At 39.9% G+C, this 21,170-nt stretch overlaps 2 protein-coding genes across 2 annotated transcripts in view; both read left to right on the top strand.

Annotated features, from left to right (window-relative positions):
- Window positions 1-8,604, top strand: part of LOC124172991 (phosphatase and actin regulator 4-like) — a 105,604-nt gene extending 97,000 nt beyond the window's left edge. The window contains exon 16 of the mRNA XM_046552524.1: window positions 8,187-8,604. Within this exon, the coding sequence (XP_046408480.1) occupies window positions 8,187-8,202 (16 nt within the window). The 3' untranslated portion in view covers window positions 8,203-8,604. The remainder of the gene's footprint in view (window positions 1-8,186) is intronic.
- Window positions 8,605-19,291: 10,687 nt separating this feature from the next.
- The window catches only part of LOC124172810, a 113,505-nt gene continuing 111,626 nt past the window's right edge, over window positions 19,292-21,170 (top strand). The window contains exon 1 of the mRNA XM_046552296.1: window positions 19,292-19,435. The gene's annotated coding sequence lies outside the window, so the exon portion shown is untranslated. The remainder of the gene's footprint in view (window positions 19,436-21,170) is intronic.

Below are 21,170 nucleotides of genomic sequence, written 5' to 3'. Positions count from 1 at the left end.
TCGTGCTTTGCTTTTATTGAATGGCCTTGAGTATTCTTACAATGTCATTTTGACTGCATACAGCTTGAGTTTTTAAAGCACAAAGTATTGCAGAAAAATTTTTTTAGACCAATAAGAGGAACCCGACACTCCTGGCACATGAATTACGCCAAGCAACCGGCCGTGTACCACCTGTGTACCTTTATATCTCTATCACCTATAAATGTACAAGCTTGAAATAATTTTTAGAAATAGAGATAAATTTAAACAAAAATCGAGTTTTATCATGTAAATGTGGTGTATATATCGTAAATGTATACACCCATGTCTCGTATAGCGCAATTTCGATTAGCGCAATTTCGATATAGCGCAAATTCGTTCCTCGGGGAAACATTGCAACGCAGTGTAGCCTAATCAAAAATCTTAAACGCTCTCGTGATAAAACGTGAACTTGCGCTAAGTACACACGAAATTTCTATCATTTTACGCATATTCATATTATTGCTTGCCTCAAATCTTCTTTTTTGTTTATATATTATTCGAAATCCATTGCTGTGCAATGGCCAAAAGTATTACTCGTCATTGGGTCAAGATAGCCGGCCTACCGAAGTAATTTATCTCGTCTCCTTAACAGAATAATAATGAATAATTTAGATCGTTAATTAAGCGTGGGGCTAGTAGAAATGAGTTTTTTTCAGCAATACAGTTTGAGACGTATTTTTGCCGTCATAGGTAATCGGGCGATTGACTTCCAGGTAGAGAGTCTGAGCTAAAGCCTTCAAGGTCATCGGTATTCACGGGGGAGAAATGGTGCGGTGGCCGAGTGGCGCATCAATAGCATCAACACATAAAAGGTTCCGCTATAGAGTCTCAAACACAATGGCTTCGTTCCCTCCCCGCAGTCGTATGCCTTCTACGTCTCAGGAATACAGTTCAGCAGTGGAAGGTGATTTAGATAGAGCCTTACAGAGTAAAAACCAAGAGAATATGACAAAAAAATAGGAATGCGTGTAGAAAATCAAGAATTTATCAAGAAAAACTATAAACCTAGAAGAGGAATTGAAAGAGGTCAATTGCTTTGAAAATGGAGAACGTCAAAGCGATATTGCTCGGAAGTTTAAACGCACGATGCCTTATTCTGAATAAAGACGAAGTTAAAACATCAGTGACCTCGGCCGCACCAACTTCAGCCAAGCGGTCTACACATACGGAAAGTTCACAGTGAATCAGTACAAAAAGACGATAGTGGTAATCGCTCCGAGACATTTAGTGAAAGCTCCGGTTGGTTCCAGAATTTAAACGGCAAGCAGGTATTTTCAGTGCGGCGATATCAGGTGAATCTGCAAGTGTTGATAGCGCAGTCACCGCAACATTTTCTGATGAACTCCAAGCTGTGATTGAAAGTGGCTCCTTTCCCCCTCAACCAGTTTTTAGTGTTGACGAGACGATATTGTTTTGGAAAAAATGCAATCTCGTTCATTCATTTTCAGGGAAGGAAAACCTGGGTCAGGTTTCAAGGCATTTAAAGACTGTTTCACGTAGCTGCTATAATGACTCGGAGGACTTCAAATTAAAATGATTTATCATTCTTTAACTCCGCTAGCTATGAAATTGCATTCAAAGTAGCATTTTCCTGTCATTTCGATGAGCGACAAAAGGGCCTGGGCGACATAATAGTTGTTTTTAGACAAGTTTGAAAAATCGTCAACTGCCGGCAACTCATTACGATCCCCTGAGATAGCAGATGTTAGCCCACCCGCACGACAGGAGGGAATTTAAAAAGCACGTAAGAATTTTTTTTAACGTGAATAAAAGTCTTCAAATGCGTGCATACTATCTTTAAAGATGTTTTAAACTATAAACATTTATATAAATAATGTTTTCTAAGGCTATTTATGGGAATATATATGTTTTAGAGGAAATTCAATACCCAAGACCTATGCTACCAGGAACGCATCCCTATCTTTCCAATGTTAAAACGCTCTCGTACAACGCAAATTCGTATAGCACAAAGACCCCAAGGAACGCATCCCTTGCGCTATACGAGACATTAGTGTATGCATATCGTGGACTAAGTACGCCACGTGCCCAGTCATGTAAAAATATCAGGCTCAAGGGTTGATATCAGTGTTAATTTGGGATAGATCGAATCCACAATTTTCACAAATCTGAATCCATGTTATTATTATTGAGATAATCATTTAATTTAAGGTTTTTATGGGTTTATACTACCGTTGGATGCCCAAATAGTTATTATGAGCTGCCACAAAGTCAAGGTACGGAAGAAATTTCTTAAATGGGGATTGTTGGATGGATAGTGATATCTCCAAATATATTTCTCTTCTAAATTCTCTGCAATAAAAATATTATACAAGTTAAAAATTCAAGAGGAATTGCTTCTATTTGTGATGATCAAGATCAGTATAGTCTAGCTTTATATTTGCAACATGTGCCGTTCTAATCAGCACGTGCTCAAAGAAAGAGAGAAAGTAAATTTACTGGAATCGTTCAAGTTATCTTAATAAGGCCCCTGTACTCGGTGAGTGATCATGTTGAGTGATCATTCACAGGATCATGCGAGAAAAATAGAACATGTTCTAATTTTCACTGAATGATCATTGGCATGGTGGTTCATTCTCAGATTTTTCTGTTAGACACGGTGAGTCATTTCATTCACATGATCTTTCAGTGTGATCATTCGTACGATCATTCACTGTGTGTAATAATAGATAATTAATTGATAAGCTGATAGTTGACTAATTCTTTCGTGATTGTTCCTCACCGGACGATGCTGATTAGTAAGACTAGTGAAGAAAGATGCACTTGGTGTGAATTTTGGTGCATTTGGGGCGTGGGAGAGGCGAGCTGGGAGGGGACGCGAGCGGCCTTCACCCAAAGTCTATTTAGTCACAGCTGTCGGACAATACTGGAATATAAGTGCATATCCTAAGTTCCCACACCTTCATAGCCACTCGAGAGGCATATTCATAGACCGTAGGCTCCTTTCCTGCGTTTGCAGATCTAAAAATATTTCATCACTTCTCTAAAAGTTGGTAACATCAATTTGTTTAACGCTGACGAGGCGCCATATAAGGGACAAGTCGTCTCACTACGCATCCTTTTTTACCTTCTACCATCTTCCGATTTATATTATCAAAGATAAATGACCTCCTAGCAGTATACGCGGGATGCATTTTGCTGTATTGGAAGCGTGGGAGGGGTAGAAGCGAGCGGGGAGGGGAGGGGATCGGCCTGCGGCTCTTGTATCCGCGACGCTGCGTGGGCGTTGGAATATTATCTCCGCGGGCGCGGACTCAAATTAGGCATTTTGTGGCTAAACGGTGGCAGATACGTCAAAATGCACGAAATTTTTGCCCTAAACGGGCAGTAACTCGGCAAAATCTACAGGAAATGACCGTAAAATACCGTATAAGCTTGTGTAAGAGGCGCACACGTGTAAGAGGCGCACCCCTATTTTGAGGATCGAAGCTATAAAGAAAAAAAATTTTGCGACATTTTTTTATCCTATCGTGCGGTGTTGCAGACGTATGCCTGGAATTTCGACAGTTATCGAAAGGTCCTCTTTCAGTACTATTTGAAAGAGGAAATTTTGATAACTGCGGCGGCGTAAGAGGGAGTAGAAAGAGTTCCGATCCTCTCTTTGCATACGCCATCGCTCTACGTTGCTTGTCCTACTCACGAACAATTTTGTTTAAAAGCTCTCGCAGGAGTATTGCAATAGAATTGCAGCCGTGGAAAATTTTAAGGCGAAACACGACAAATGGCATGAGCTTTCCCAAGAGATTGAACAACAATCGGGGCAATCTCAGCGCCGTAGGATAATAACCACGTCGTAGATTTAAGGCCCCTTGCACACACACCGATTTTCGACGGCCGGTAGAATATCGGCCGTCCACATTCCAATAGTGAACAATGGGAGAGCATTGGAGCTTGCACACGTACCAACCACACGCCGGCACAGGCAAAATGCCGGTTAGCTGCCGCCTATTGTCACTGTGGATCGCCGGCGCCGGCTCAAAAACTTAGCAACGTATCGTTTGACCGGTAAAAATCCGGCGTGTGTGCAAGCATCGCTTCGCCGGTAAAATATCGGCCAATATTTTACCGGCCGTCCAAAATCGGTGTGTGTGCAAGGGGCCTAACGGAACTACACTCGGCTCTCCATCAGCTAATGCCTCTGCCGTTTTTTTCCTTTCCGAGACTCCACAGGAAAATATCAAGTTACAGGGGAACAATGGAAACGTGTTTCATCCCTACCCCATTCCACCAACTGACCTTTTTCGGTCTACCGGGTTCAATTCCCCGAGTTTCTGGAGGTCAAATGCTACGTGAGTCACCTTCTGAGCTCGAAGATATCCCGATATCTTTCAGCAATTGAATGACACGCACGAGGTTCTAAAAAGAATTAGACCTAACACGACATCTTACAGCATTTAAGTTTTTTGAGCTCTAATTGATTGACACAAAGATTTATAGCTAAAATAAGGCTACTAATATTCAACATAGTCCAAACAGCACAATTTCGGAAGAAACAAGCGTATCATAAGCGCATTCAAACAAGACGAGACGGACAGGAAACTCAGGCAACGCAAACTGCGTACGTCACATTGCTGCGCCTTCGCCCTTTCTCTTTAAAGGCAACGACGTCACATGCAAGATCGGACGTGCTCTTCCCTTGCTCCTTCGCTCGTAGCTTTAAATACGGAGGGGAGGGAGCCCTCTTCCCCTCGACCTCTCCTTCAGCGCTCTTCACTTATAAGCATTTCCGATTTCTTCTATCCACCATTAAGTCCAACAATGAGCACACTCGTTCCATTTTTTTCAACCGCAGGTTTTGACACCAATATTACTATATGCAGTATAAATGCCGCGGGATGCCCACTCGTGGCAATAAATTTAGCGCGCGCTCCGGAACGAATCACCCCGCGCGATCTTTTCAATGTTCACCTCTGGGGTATCGACTTGACGGCGCGATGCTTGCAAGAAATTCAAACAGGAGCATTTTAAAAATACGTCACTAAGGGAGAAACTCCCCTGCCTGCCGCTTGATTTTGACCCAGGGTTTCAGATAACTGACTCACGCTGAAAACCAAGGCCACTCAGTTCCCCTTGAACTTGCAACCGGTGAAGGGGAGGGGGGGGAAGATAAGAAGTTTGTGTAAGAGGCGCACCCCCATTTTCGGCTGCAATATCTGGGAAAAAAGGTGCGCCTCTTACACGCGCTTATACGGTATTATATTTTTCGAATTTCGACCTTCCCCCCCTAAATTGCATTTGAGCGAGGGTCAGGGGTTCACGTAGAGGTCTCAAATTTTTCAGGCCTTATTTTTGATTGGTCCCACAACTTTTTTTCATTGGGCCTGATGGATTTGAAAAAAAATCGATTTTTCCGATCTGCCCTGTTGTGCATGCATTGGTAATCTCAGACGATGTAAAACTCCTATCCTCTTGTGTAGAAACTAGGTCCCTGTGACGTCACGTAGAGTGGCAGCGCATGGGTGCCAATCTGGCTTTTTCAAATGAGGTTAAAATTGACCATTGCCACTCGTCTAAACCAGTGTTTCTAAAACCAAATACAGTAAAACCTCTATGTAGTGAACCTCTTTACATCATAAACCTCCATACATCATACCACCCCTACGGTCCCGTCTGATTTACATGTAAATTTATAGGCAAACCTCTTTGTAGTGAACCTCTTTATATCGTAAAACCTCCACTTATCATACCAAGGAGATACCCCCAAGATGGCCAAACTACCTGCACAAAACGTAACAAGACAACTAGAGACCATTAATGCAGCCACGATTACGTACATGTAATGACATTTTCAGCAATAAATGTTTCAACTTATTTTTTCTTATATACCTTTAATATGCTGTAATTTTCACATTGATCATTAGTTGTGGGTGGCCATTTTGTTCCATATGAGAGCATACCTAACAGTAAATTAGAAAAAAGGTATCCAGCTATCCTAAACATTTTAAGTGACTGTTGAATTAAGAGAGATCACATCATTTTCTCTTCAATCATGGTAAAAATCATTCAATAACGCTCGCTTTCTGTAATTATTAAATATTAAATACATGTTCACTAATTCATGCATGTTTGTTTTAATGCATAAATATAATGTTGATGAAATCTTCTCGGGAAATCAGCCGGGTGATGATGGCCATTGCTGCCAACGTTTCGATGGCCTTCTCTGCCATCGTCTTCAGGGCGAATGATGGACCTGGTTATTGCCGGGCTTATGTACGCCGTTGGGGAGGTCAGGTCGTCCGTGATTGGTCAGTTTTTTAGAGTCCTCTCCTCCTCTCAGCTTACCCATTCTTTTTATGATTGGGTTCCACGATTTGCTAAGGTTGAAACCCACGTCCCTATTCATTTTATTGTTTGTGATTCGTATTTCGATAGCTTCCTTTGTAAGGCGGTCCCAATATCCCTTTGCCTTGCAGAGGATTTTTGTTTCATTGAACTTGATGGTGTGATTGTTTTCAATGCAGTGGTCGGCTACGGCAGATTTTTCCGGGTATCCAAGTCTAATGCACCGCTTATGTTCTGATATCCTGGTTTCAATTGTTCTTCCTGTTTCCCCAATGTAGCTATCTCCACATTCACAGGGTATTTGGTAGACGCCAGAGGTCTTGAGTCCCATTCTGTCTTTAACCTTCACAAGTTGGCTCCGTAGTTTTCCTGGTGGCTTGTGAATTGTCTCAATGTTGCGTTTTCTGAGAATACGAGACAATTTCCCCGAGATTGTGGAAACATATGGAAGAGCAGCCTTGGCAATGGGCTTAGCTTTGTCATTATCTTCAGGAGCCAAAAACTCTTTTGTTGCGCGTTGATCTTGAAAGGTCCTTTTAAGGGCCTTCATAATTTCTGTCTTCCCATAGCCGTTTCGTTGGAATGTAGTTCGTAAGTGGTTTATCTCTTGCGGCAGGCTCTCCTCATCTGCGATGCGTTTGGCTCGGTGAAAAAGTGAAGTCAACACTGCATTTCGTTGAGATGGGTGATGGTGGCTAAGTCCGTTGAGATATAGATCCGTATGCGTTGGTTTGCGGTATACTCTGTGACTTAAGCTTCCGTCTTCTTTTCTGCGGATTATGAAGGCCCTTAAAAGGACCTTTCAAGATCAACGCGCAACAAAAGAGTTTTTGGCTCCTGAAGATAATGACAAAGCTAAGCCCATTGCCAAGGCTGCTCTTCCATATGTTTCCACAATCTCGGGGAAATTGTCTCGTATTCTCAGAAAACGCAACATTGAGACAATTCATAAGCCACCAGGAAAACTACGGAGCCAACTTGTGAAGGTTAAAGACAGAATGGGACTCAAGACCTCTGGCGTCTACCAAATACCCTGTGAATGTGGAGATAGCTACATTGGGGAAACAGGAAGAACAATTGAAACCAGGATATCAGAACATAAGCGGTGCATTAGACTTGGATACCCGGAAAAATCTGCCGTAGCCGACCACTGCATTGAAAACAATCACACCATCAAGTTCAATGAAACAAAAATCCTCTGCAAGGCAAAGGGATATTGGGACCGCCTTACAAAGGAAGCTATCGAAATACGAATCACAAACAATAAAATGAATAGGGACGTGGGTTTCAACCTTAGCAAATCGTGGAACCCAATCATAAAAAGAATGGGTAAGCTGAGAGGAGGAGAGGACTCTAAAAAACTGACCAATCACGGACGACCTGACCTCCCCAACGGCGTACATAAGCCCGGCAATAACCAGGTCCATCATTCGCCCTGAAGACGATGGCAGAGAAGGCCATCGAAACGTTGGCAGCAATGGCCATCATCACCCGGCTGATTTCCCGAGAAGATTTCATCAACAGCATTCGCCGGGAAAGAACCAAATCCTTCTTCATAAATATAATGGTTTAAAAAACAGTAGTGCCTTACATTTCCAAAGGATATGAAAAAATGGTGCCTATCACTAAAACCTCTCTATAGTGAGCCTCCTTACATCAAATTGCCCAAATTTTGGTCCCCTCCATTACGATGTAAAGAGGTTTTGCTGTAATTTGTATATTATGAATACAGTAATGGTGGGTAACGAATCGCAATCAATGCCTTTCGTTTTCTTTGATGAAGGAAACTACGCTATTCACTGTGTACGCTTGGCCACTGGAGTACGCATTAAACATTTACATGTCTTCTTTCCTCTTTTTCACAGGTTCCACAGACCTTGACATTTTCGTTTCCCAGCCAAAACCACTTTTTGCGTCGTACTGCCGAGGGTGGCTTGCTCAGGCCAGAGGGTCGCCTGCAGTCCTCCCCGTTGCCTTGTCGCCCTGCGCGTGCAACGCAAGCCTGCGGCCGTGCAATGCCTCGGTCCGACCCGTCCTGCGCGGCCACCCGGCTGCGTCAGCAAGGCGAGCACCTCCAAGGGGGCCAAGTCGCGCCTCAGGCTCGTCTGCGCAAGCCTCGGGGTGTCCCTCGGCAGGGCCCGTGCCGTTTGCGGCTCACTGCAGTGCAGGGCATAGGATTGCGTCGCCTTGCGCCCCTGCCGTGCTGATATCATTGTGATAGTCAACCATTTGTTTGTGATGATGTACAACTTGGATCGTGAAGTGTCACGGTGGAGTGATTATTCGATTGTTTTTTTCTATAATCCTTGATTTTGAATGCAGCAATCATTAGAACCAATTTTTGTTGAACAAACTTATTGGAAAACATATTTGTTTGAGGTACAGATTACCATATTTCTCCGAATATAGTCCCCCTCTGAATATAGCCCCCCCCCCCCCTAATTTTGAGGCTTCAGTTTCGGGAAAAGTTAAAAAAATGCGTTTGAATATAGTCCCCCCCCTTTACTTTTGCCAAAGGCATTTTTGGAAAAAAAGGGGGGGACTATATTCAGACATGTACGGTAATTATGCAGGTATATCTTATATATCCCAAAATGCTATTCCTAAAATAATCAGTTACTCATCCCTGAAAAAACAGTCGGCTCAATAATATACAGTTGAGGATCTCAAATCCGGCATCCAGAAACCTGGAAAACCCGAAATCCAGAATGTTTGAAAATGTCTCTGCGTAGTGTCTCGACTTGCCACATCGTGGCACCACTCTCCAAGCCTTGTTCTGGGACGAGTAGGAATTTAGCACATACTATGAACGTACGCTAAGAACCTTGTCAGTGACACACAAGGATATCAAATATGAAGTACAAGAGCCTTAGCACATGTATAAATTAATTAATTTACTATATATACTATGAAGACCAGAAAAGCAGAAGCCCTTCCATCCCAAGCTTTCTGGAGTTGAGGTCCTCAACTGTAATTATAAAGAATTATCATGGATAGCCAAATATTGGTATGTACTGGCTAAACAAGTAATGTTAATTGCGGCCTAAATTTCATAGCCATATTTTCGTGGGACTGTTTTCATTTCTTCCTCAATTTTATTGATTATTTGTGTCTTATGAGAGGTCTGAGTTTAGTTCGATGGTGTTTTGTATTCAAAACACAAAAGCTATAAATCAGCATGTTCAGTCTCTTGTTGCTCAATGGAATTATTGCTTCATGAAGATTAAGAAAGGGAAGTGCAGTGTTGTAAAAGAACTTATAAACCAGGTACTGAGCTTCACCGTCAACGTAGTATTTTTCAGAGCATATTCATTCTTCTTGTCGTCCTCCTATTTTTTTTCCAGCCTTTATATCAACTCACCAACCTGTCTGTTTGTTTGTCTGGTACAAATCTTGTAACTCAAATTTGACTCACTTCCTGTGAAGCAAAAACGCTGAAATTTTGCACACTTCTTCATTTCCGATGACAATACATGAAAATATAACTTTTTCTCTCCAACCCCCCTTTAACCACCCCCCAGTCAACCTATAGCCCCCCAAAACATGTTTTTGATCTAAGAAGTTCCAATGGTCGATTTTCGTGTTTTGCGACCACAGTAAAAGTTATCCACCATAAAATTTCCCATCTTTTGACAATTTAAAAGCATAGGGGTGGCATTTTGAAACATAGGGGGCTTACCATTCACTGAAAATTTAATAAATATAGTGACTTTTTTAATACGTCACTTTTGGTTTTTCGGGGTCACTGAGTTTTTTTTGCTTTGTGTCATGTATAAACGTTGCTCATCCCCTGTAATCTAAATATAAAGGCTGGTTTTAAAAAAAAAAAATTTTATAAGAGCTTATTTAAATCGCAATTCAGACGCAGAATGTATAATATTCGGTGTTTCCCAAAAACTACCTTGACTTAAGCAGGGTTCCCACTCAACCGTGAAAACCTTAAAACCGTGAATAAGCCGTGAATTTCGTCTGCCGTGAAAAAACCTGAGAATAGCCGTGAATTTCGTCATAAAGCCTTAAAAAATCTCTCAATCAATATTTCAATCATGTTTCAAGGTCATTCACGTGCAGGCAATGTCCACGCATTCACCTGCACACGTGTATTCGAAAGCGAAACTATTAATTGGTCCGTGTGTGCCATGACAGCACATTGACCTTAAGCCTGCGGTTGGAAGACGGCAAAAAATCAGGCCCTTCTTCACTTCCCTGCTCTCTCCATTTTTCCACTCACACCCTTTTAGCCAGACATGAATTTTGCTTACGATAGGTGATGTAATTAGAGATAGCGCTTTCATTGCTGCGTTTGCATTCAAGGCATCAGTTGCGTTTGTTACATTTTTAGTTAATGTGCGGGAAATAATTGTTACGTGATCAATATTTCTGCCTAAAATGCCCCATCTACAAACTGTGAATTTGATGACGTTTAGACAGTGAAAACCTGGAAAAAACCGTGAATTTTATAATGTAGGTAGAGTGGGGTCCCTGTTAAAAGAGATTAATTATATAAATCTGTGATGGAGAAAACTCAAAATTAGAATTATCCCAAAGGCTACATATTTTCAATGTTTTTTTTCCTCGTGGTTTGACAAGTATGATGGTAATGTCTCCCTCTGAATTCCTGGCATTTGAGTGCTATTTCAAATTTGTCCTCTCCTCGGGAAAAGTCTTGCTTTCACGGCTAACTCAATACTGTTCTCAATTTTTGTGGTGAACTATTATCAAACCTCACGTGTCGTCTCACCTGAGCTCCTTAATTATTTAAGTAAATAAAAGATTGTAGCACTTTTCCACAAGAATTTTTAATGCGTACAATGCGTTTCGGCTCACTACTCTTTGTACTCACGGCTTTGTACGCATTAAAAATTCTAGTGAAAAGTGCTACGATCTTTAATTTTTGTTTAAATATGTCTGACTTCCACCAATTGAAGCCTGAATCTGTTTAACTTATCCTTAATTATTTGTGGAATTACGTGCATTTGGCTGTTCGAGTTCGCTGTTGTCAATGATTTAACCGGAGTTACCTAGTGCTGCAGTAAGAGTGTGTGATTGTCGTCTCCGATTTTTCTTTACTGAATACTCCACCGTGGTATTTGATTTGGTGGCGTGCCCGTGTGTTAATCTGTTGTTAAGTCGGCAGGTTGTGTGTGTGTGTGTGAATAAGATGGTTGACGCTTTAGGGAAGAGGATGGAGAAGACGTTTTTGTGCGCTTGCAATCGCATTTGGCCGGTCCAAGTGCTGGAGTTGTGATGGCATTAAGTTAAGATAAAGTGTTCCCGACTGTGGTAAGCGAGGACAAAAATAAACAAAACAATTAGCCTTCTTTTTTATATGAATATTGAATAGTGATGAATAATGTTAGGCATTAAATGTAATCCAAAATTTCTTTCTTTTTTTTTTTGTCCGAAACGGCGACGACATGGATAAAGTGTGCTTACGCAAAAAATGGAAGCGTGCCGTGCTGATTTGTTTGCGCACGTGTTTCCCAGTGCGCACTGTTTTTTTTTTTGTTTTTGTTTCTTAGGGAATGAGTGGAAGTCGTTGACGAAGACGGGGGACGCTTTTTATTCTTGAAGGAATTACGCAAAGTGCGAGTGATAACCAAATGAAACGATATTGCAATTTTTCTCACTTTTTTTTTGTGATACCGAGAGGTGTGAAAGGAATGCGTTGTACAGAGAGTGGAGGAGGCAAATCCAGTTGCCAAAATAGTGCTTTCTCCTTCGAAAAGGTCGAAACATTCGAACGATTTTTACGAAAAGTGTGCAGTGTTTGTCGTGTCACGGGGAGGTGGAAGTTCGTCTTTACGTGGAAGGAAAAGGAACTTCACAGAGAAAGTTTTTAATCAACGGTGATTGGAGAAATTTGATTCTCCCTCTGAACATCTATACGATATAGTGGTTGTTTGAACGAACGAAGAGTTATGAAAGTGAACGTTAGCGTGGGAAAAGGATAAACTGTGGCCTCTTTTTTTTTTGAGTGTTTTGAACGTGTGGGTGAGCGAGACCGAGATTTCTTTGCTTGTGTGCAAAGATGGTGCAAAAGTATCGAAAGACAATCCTTCACTTGATTGAAAAACTCAAGATTTATACATGCAATTATTATTATTATATATAAATACGTATATATATAAACATATGAAAATGCATTAAACTAGATGATTACGACTATTATATGGAAGTGTAAATTGTTTTTTTAAAAATACTCTCTGTGCCACTTAAGATTTGAAATCCAAATATGAGAATGAAAGTGAAATAAAGCATTGATATAATGTTTATCCTCTTGTACGTACAGTTTTTTGTACCTTTTTTTGCAGAGGAGCGGCCAGGAATTTTTTGGGGGGGGTCCAAAACCAGGGGAGAAAATTTTTTAACCCTTGACCAGTGACGTGAAATATTTGTTACACCACCAGTGACGTGCGAGTCTTGGAGAACGCAATAAATCAAAAATTCATAAAATGTTGCAACGCCATTGTTATTGTTTTGTTTAATTTTTGTTTGAATGCTTAACTATTCTTAAACTTATATTAAAATTTTTACTCTCCCAATATGAACTAATTTGTCATTAAAAATTGTGATTTGAAGCAGGCTCAAAAAACTGATGCCCAAAACACTTGAGTTATAATTATTCTATTTATGCATCAATATGTCACCAGATTAAAATAAAAAGCCTTAAATGTTAAAGTTGGAAGGCTAAGTAGTAAGTGGCTATGAAATTTATCCCGCTTATTCCTTTTCTTGATGCATTCTTAGTAAGTGACGTATGGTCTCACGGACTGCTAATAGAATTGAAATTCAAATTTACAAAATTTAATAAAAGGAACATTGATTTTTATGAGTGGGATGTCCTAGTTATGCAAAAATATGAAGCTAACGAGAATTATAGATATTTTGAAATATTTGTTTTGAAAATTTTCATAATTTTAGAAACGCAGCGGTCTCTCGGACCGCACGTCACCGGTTGAGGGTTAAAACAGTGTACATACTACACAGGGTTGGCAATTGAAGCAAAATGAAAATGTTTCTTTTCTATCCAAAGAGAAAGGAGAATATGAAATGCTTAGTATTCCACCATGGACATACCCTGCAGAGGGCCCTGCCCCTCCCCCCCCCCCCCTGGAAGCAAAAGTAAATATATTTGAAAACGAAATTTTTGAGGGGGGATCGGGTTGGTGTGGTTGCTAGAGTGTTGTTGGATTTCTTCAGTGCTTCGACTTCATTGTGCTACATATATATAGCAAAACGAAATTGTTTCTTTTCTACCCAGAGGGGAAAAAAAATAAAATTATATTATTATTATTGGCTGCGATTCCAGCCAAGGGAGACACCACCTGGTGGAGAATGCTCGAAACAGAGGAACGATGGTTATGATGTGGCAGTGCTATGAGGAATAGTGTATATGAGACCTTTACACTGTTTTATTGACTAGCATACTTTATGGTTTCAACGGTTAATTATTTACCTTACTTGAGGTTAAATATTCTTTAATTCTACGACCCTATGGTAATAACTGCAGCACAAGTTGAATTGTTTCAAAGTGAGGCGACGGCTGTTGTTCCCGCACGTAGGTAGGAGCAGAAAGCTCTTGTTTACGACGATTTTAATGGAGATACGTTGGTTTCACATGTTATGGTAATTGATATAGTGTTAGTTCAATTGAAAATCGTTCATGTGTCAGCTTGTGTCGAACAAAAGTAGAAAAATTGCTGATATCCAATGCATCAAAATATCTGGTATCTGTGATCGCGGTTTTCGAGATTTTCAATATTACATACCCAGCTGGGGGCAGGAGGGGGCAGCTGCCCCTCCCTCCCCTTGTAAGCAAAAGTAAATATATTTGAAAACGAATTTTTGAGGGGGGATCGGGTGGGTGTGGTTGCTAGAGTGTTGTTGGATTTCTTCAGTGCTTCGGCTTCATTGTGTTACATATATATCAACGACATCAGGTTTGTATCTCGTAGTTTTCAGGGTCGAGTCGAGGTCAGTATTTTCGTTCACACAGCTGTCGATACAAGTAAGTTCCAAAATTTGCCGAAAGGAAACGCTATCATGAAGTACAGATAATGATATAGTTTTTGAAGTATATTGGGTCTGGCGGCGGTGATATCTTTTTACGGGAGTCACCAGCAATGCACAATCGTGCGTAAGATCCACATAGAAAAAAAATCATCCGCCTTGACCGGGATTCGAACCCGGATCCCCCGATTTCCGGTCTATTGCTTTAGCCAGTTAAGCTACCGAGGCGTCATTTTTATTACCCTTACCCTTCCCCACTATCTTTATTTAAACGCCGCGAGAATGGTAACGACTGTACAGTTTTCCGGAGGAAAGGAGGGGTGTGGTGGCTAGAGTATTGACTTCCCACCCCGTGGGCCCGGGTTCAAATCCCGGCAGTGGCAGAGAATTTTCAGAGATTGCCCGATCCCTGCTTGAATGTTGTGTGGAGGACATTTCAAGCGCAACACTCCATCCGTCGAATGGGACGTTAAGCCGTGGTCCCCTTGGCGCCTTTCGTACAGAGCACGCTAATGCCAACGCCAGGTTTCTCTCCACCCTTCCTTCCACACCCTTCCCTCATGGCGCAAATGACCTCAGCTGTCGGTCGCCTCCTCCAAACACCATACTGAAATTTTTGAAAAAAATTTCTTTAAATGCAAGAGAAGCGATGTAAGTTTAAAACATGTAATTTAAATAAAAATATTATTTTGCGAGCAAATGATTTTAACCCTTTCGCTGCTGTTCAATCTCCGAAAACCTTCTCCTCACATGCGGTGAAAAGGTTAAAATGCGCTTCGTGGGTCCATGGATCAGGTTCTTCCAGGATGGGCGTGGTACACCCTCTGAAGGGTCGCAAATCAGGGACCCTTTTCTCGACGATCTTACCCTCGGCCGCCTGCTCACCCTCGCTGGCCCATCTCTTTGACCCTCTGAGCCCTCCTCCCGAAAAGTGACCGCTCTGATTAAAATTTGAAAATCAGACAATCAATCCGATAATCTAAAAATGATTGTTTTCATCGCACTCCTGCCAATCAAGTACTTTGAACCGTGTTTCTGCGATGAAAAATAACGATTTTGTTAACTTTGCTGAAATGGGCATTTTCCGGTGGTGCGCAGCCATGTTTTTAGCAAAGTTAACAAAATTTTTATTTTTCATTGTAGAAACACTGTTCAAAGATGTACCGTTTATGTCTGAATACAGTCCCCTCCCTTTTTTTTCAGAAATGCCTGTGGTAAAAGTAAATGGGGGGGACTATAATCAAACGCATTTTTTTAACTTTTCCTGAAACTGAAGCCTCAAAATTAGGGGGGGGGGGTCTATATTCGGAGAAATACGGTACTTTATTGGCAGGAATGCGATGCAAACAATCATTTTATGATTGTTTGTTTGATTATCAAATTGCAGTCAAAGCAGCAGTCACTTTTGGGAGGGAGGCCCCCCCACTCGGAGGGTCTAAGAAAGGGGCCACCGAGGGTGAGCTCGTCGAGGAAAGGGTCCTGGATTTGCGACGCTACGAGGGTGTAACACGCCCATCCTGGAAGTACCTCCTGTATGGCCCAACAAAATACATTTTAACCTTTTCGCCACATGTGAGAGAAGGTTTTCGGAGATTGAACAGCAGTTAAAAGCAGTTGAGCAGCAGGGTTAAAATAGAAAAAGACATATTATATAGGGCGACATAATAATTTCAAAAAATAGAGGAGACCCATACTTTAATTTTCTTAATACCTACTTTAGTTTTCATTGTTAAATTATGTATTTAAAAGTTAGCAATAACTTTTATTTAGCTCATTCATAAGTAAGAGCGAAGTTCATTTTTTCCTGAAATACACATTGTTATAACTATAGGTTTGATGCTAATGTTTAAAACAAAGTACGAATTCAGTAAAAATGGCTGGATTTTTCTGTTGGGCTTTAAAATTAGTGGCAGGCGCTCAAAAGTGTTAAATGCAAGCAAAGCGATGTAAGTAAAAAACATGTAATTTAAATAAAAATATTATTTTGCGAGCAAATGATTTTAAAAACTAATAAAGGGCTGTTATAGTTTTCTTGAAATCTTGGTTTCATAACCTTTTCTGTGTGTTAACTTGAAGGACAATGCCTTGCCCCCCCCCCCCCTCTCATTTTGAACCTGGGTACGCATTCGTATTCCACTGTTTTTTAAAGTGCATATGCAACCAGAAATGGTTGCTCGGTTTTTTTTGGACTTCTTTAGGGATTTTTACAATTTTATCTAAAATGAAAATAGCCTATCTCTGTACATATCTGTATTGTGAATACTGAACTTTGATTCTAGTGCCTATCATATTTTGGAGTTTTAATCCTATTTTTGGCTGAATTGAAAATGGTAGGTACCACCTCTACCAGGGGCGCAGCCAGGAATTAAGGCTGGGGGGGGGGGGTTAAGGTGCAACTAATACCAGGGTGTTTTAAGGTGTGGAATACTCACCAGGATAAGCGGTGGGTGCGTGATTAATAAATTGCGGAATTTTAAGATAAAGGGTTCGAAATGGTGAGTTTTACGGCTTTCTGAGGGATATTTTATTAATACAGTAGATTCCGTTTAATGGGTCCACTGGTTACTTGGGGCAGCCGCTTAACTGGGGCAGATCTTGAAGAACAGAACCCAATAGTGGAATATCCCAGAGTATTCTCCGCTTAATTGGGACAGCATGCCGCTTTAATGGGCCATGAGTCGGCGACATAGACTCTATACTTGCGACAAAATTAATTTTTTTGTTTTCAGCATACTATTTTTTTATATTTTCCTCCTTTGATTTACTCTTATTTTTCACAAATGTTCCTATTTTGAAAGCTCTTGTTGTTTTACTATCCGCAAGAGGATTTTCTTTGATAGGACTTACAATTAGTAAAAGACATTCATTCAGCGTCGCCACACAAAAATGTTATAATTCTTAAAAATGATAATAAGTTAACAAAACTCGCTGATTTATTAATCAAATTAATAGTTACTTAAACTTATGTTGCATTATGAACATTCTTTAGTCTTCTTTCTACCTTTTAAAAGTGTTTCATGCCCATATACGAGAGAGTTTGCCTAATTGGGCCAGCCACTTAATTGGGGCAAAGTGCACAAGTCCCGATATGTCCCAATTAACCGGAATCTACTGTACTTCACTATTCTATTAGTAATATCAATATAATTAAGTAAAATGGATTAAACTTAAGCATTTCTCTGAGCTCTGGGTGGGGGGGTTTAACCCCCAAGACCCCCCTGTGCCACTGACCTCTACTTCTGATAAGTCTTTACATTTACGCAGTTTGAGTATAGATTATTCTGGAGGGGTACCTACGTCAGGGGTGCTCCAGGAGAGCCATTTTTCAACTTATGTTGTACTTGAATTTTTCAACTCCATATATCTACTTAATTTCCTGGGTGATTTAACTTAATCATAATTTTAAATTTTCCTTCTTTTTGGACAGGTCAGATTTTATAAAATTATCTCTCTTTGGCAGAAAAAAATATTTTAAATGGTGGGAGGTATGTTATTACTTCCCTCGCTGCTGCAATTAAAAGTTACCCTGAAACTTGTAAGGGTATGCTATGATGACCTGGCATGTAAGTGATGATTGTTCCTTTTTTCTGAATTTTTTTTGGGCCTCTGCTACCAAATATTGTGCTAAAAGTAACATATCTACATACTACCCCACAAGCCGGCTAAATAGGCGTGTGGCAGGGGGTTTTAGGACACCAGCCGTGTACATACAAAAAGTAAATGCTCAAATATAATTATCACTACCATTTTAAGTCCTTTGAGGTTCTGGGGGAAAACGAATTCCCGTACTTATCCATTTGCAAAATAGCTCTCTAATATTGCTTCTATTGGGCCTGAAAATACAATGTGGGTGTAAGATGATGTTCTCCTAAAGATATTTATATTCTCCATTGTTCAAGGAATCTAAGCCTAGTGTGCAGCCTCCGAGTCCCTAGTGGATTCCAGCCTAATTTGCTTAAAATCTGGGTAACGCTGCCTGTACGCCCGTAGCAGTTTTGGACGAAACGCGCAGCTTTCCTATGTATTCTATTCAGGCCATGGATTAGGTCTTTGTGCACTGAATCAAATGCTTTTTAATCACATGTTTTAATTGAAGATTTTTTTGGGCAATGTTATTTCAATTGATTATTTTATTAGTTGATTTCACTCTGACCACATTTAAGCAGGTCAAACATTTTACTTCTGTGTTCAAGAATATTTCTCTTGTTTTGTATACAATTTTGTTTATTTTCATTTTAGTTTTTGCGAGGAGAGCTGCTTTAAGGGCCATTAGAGAAAATGAGGAAATTAAGCATTCTGATAAGTCAGTTCTAGCCCTGTTTTTCGATCCGCCGCCCATTTTTCTACCGAATTTGAAAATTTGATGTAACCACAGCGGACGACGAAGTGACGGATCGTTTGAGAGCGGCCAGATTTCGCGCCGCCTTCCGTTTCGATTGTTATCTGTTTCTGGGAATGAATGCATAACTGATAGAAATGCTTTTGCGGAATAAAATTAAGTGTTAAATTATTTTAACAAAATATAAAATGAAAACTAAAATAACATTTAAGGTTTTTCAATGTCGAAAACTTCGATTTGTCAACTTTCCGTTACCAAAAACAGATATACACTTTAGTTCATTATATCCGCCAGGGATGGGGGTACCGTAGATCACAGTCGAACAAGGTCGTTGCGATATACGGTGAATTGAATTTAGTTTCACCATAAAAAACATTTATAAATATTTTTTATGGTAAACAAGGTTTTTAAATTGTCAATTTAAATTTAAAACACTATTTATAGTTCTAAATGTAGGCTAATTAGGAAAAACCTTACTTTCCAAAAATGTCTTTTTCTTACTAAGAAGCATACTTAGCAACTTTTTATACAGAAATATGGTCAAAATGTAAAATTAAAAGAAATATATCCATTTATAGATATTTTGTAGAGTAATTTATTAATAGCCCTTTGAAACTGCGTGGCTGTCGAGTCGAAAAGGAAAGGTGTCATGGCTGGTGTGCATCTAATCAAAAGTATTCATTGACGGAAATTTGAGAGGGAAAATTTCGTCTTTTTAAGAAATATAAGCTATCACCTCCGTACTTGTACTCATTACTGGAGGTAAGCAGATGCTTGAATTCATGAAATTTTTGTTTTGCCTTTCTGTCCCCGAAGAGATGCCTTTCTCCATCATTATTGCGGGGCATGTATTGAATTTAGAAATAATGGATGTGGTGATGATCGCGACGTGTTGGTGTCGCTATCATAGATGAAGTAGTTGAAATTTTTAAGAGTGTAACGTCTTATCTGAAATATGAAATGCATGCAATGTGTATGGAACGTTTTTGCTTAAGTTTTTTAGTTGATAGATATTAATCAAACGAAAACGTTAATCCAAGAATGACTTATTTGAAATGATTATAACGTCAAAACCCTCTATCATGGAATATTGTATATATTACATATAAAATGTATCGCTTTGACCAAGTTTTCTTATAACTTAAACATCCTAGCCGTGAAAGACGAATTATTTTTAGTGGATCAAATTAGAAAACTGTATTTCGAGCTGGGAGAGCTTTTTTTAATTACGCCAACTTGTTGTAACCCCAATCTGTCACCAAACCAACTCAGCAGTTACAGTGAACGGTATGCCAGTGTCATAAGCGTCGACAAACGAAATACTCGCAATAACTATTTATAACGAACCGTAGTCCTTTTTATTAGCTGATGCATTCGCAATTTACCTGAAAGAGTGGCAGAAGGAGTACAGTGCTGCGTGAAATATTTTTACCCCTCTCATTAATTGAAGCCCTCTTTGGAAGTGATAATTTAATATTTAACATTTTTTAGATTTTATACAAGGGTATTGGGACCGCTTTTATAAAGAATTGGAGAAACTCACGTTAAGTAATCCATTAAGTAGAGTAAAAAATTACAGGATTTATGTGAGACTAATCAAGTATTCATATTCGCACTCGATTCTATATAATCATTAGTAAAGTCAGCTGTATGAAAATTGGTTTTTAACAGCTCTTCACTAAATTCTTCTATTGCTAACCTTTTAACACGGACATAATTCTTCTGTTTTTCATGTTTCATTTGTGCTCCGGCTTCATCATTCTATCTTATCCTGGATCTTCCTTAGCCATTTTTGCCTTCTACATACTTGTCACTCAAGGATTGTATTAACTAATTCTTAATAGATGAATACAAGTAATATGCACGAAATGTGTCTTCACTGGGTTAAATTCTTTGATCTCTCTAGTGTTTGTGGTGGGGCTGAATGCCCAAATAATATCCGAAACTGTGTGAAAAATCCAGGGAGAAAAATTCATTCGCCTTGGCCAGGATTCAAACCTGTATCCCCCAATTTCTGGTCGAGTGCTTTAGTCAGTTAAGTTGCCAAGGTGTCTTTCTCCTCTGTGAAAATTTTTGCACATGAATGGAGCATTTGTGAAATAAGAAGTTTTTAATCTTGTTTTTCAACATAGGAGCTTTTAGGTTCATTGTAGTGATGAGCGGAACTGTGATTCTCCAATCACTTCGATACCTGTGACTGCTACTCATCAGCAACGGTGATTCTTAACTGTGATTGAGATCACCGAGGAGAATCACTCTTAAAAGTCATGCGGTGATTTGTGGCGCTGCTATTCCTGCTACTTTGTCCAATTCCAATGAATGAGCTCTCCGCTAAATGAACGAATCAACTTATTGAAAATTGGAAAATTAGGCAAAGTACCTACCTATTTTTTGAGGGAAAATGTCTGATTCGGAGTTTGTATTAGGATAGTTAAGTAAATTTGACATGGTAAAAGAATTGATAAGGGGATATCATTAAAATTCCGTCGGCATTTTT

This window comes from Ischnura elegans (genome assembly GCF_921293095.1).
Source record: "Ischnura elegans chromosome 13 unlocalized genomic scaffold, ioIscEleg1.1 SUPER_13_unloc_3, whole genome shotgun sequence".
Lineage (NCBI taxonomy): Eukaryota > Metazoa > Arthropoda > Insecta > Odonata > Coenagrionidae > Ischnura > Ischnura elegans.
The sequence above is the reverse complement of the archived record's forward strand: the minus strand, read 5'-3'. Positions and strand labels throughout refer to the sequence as shown.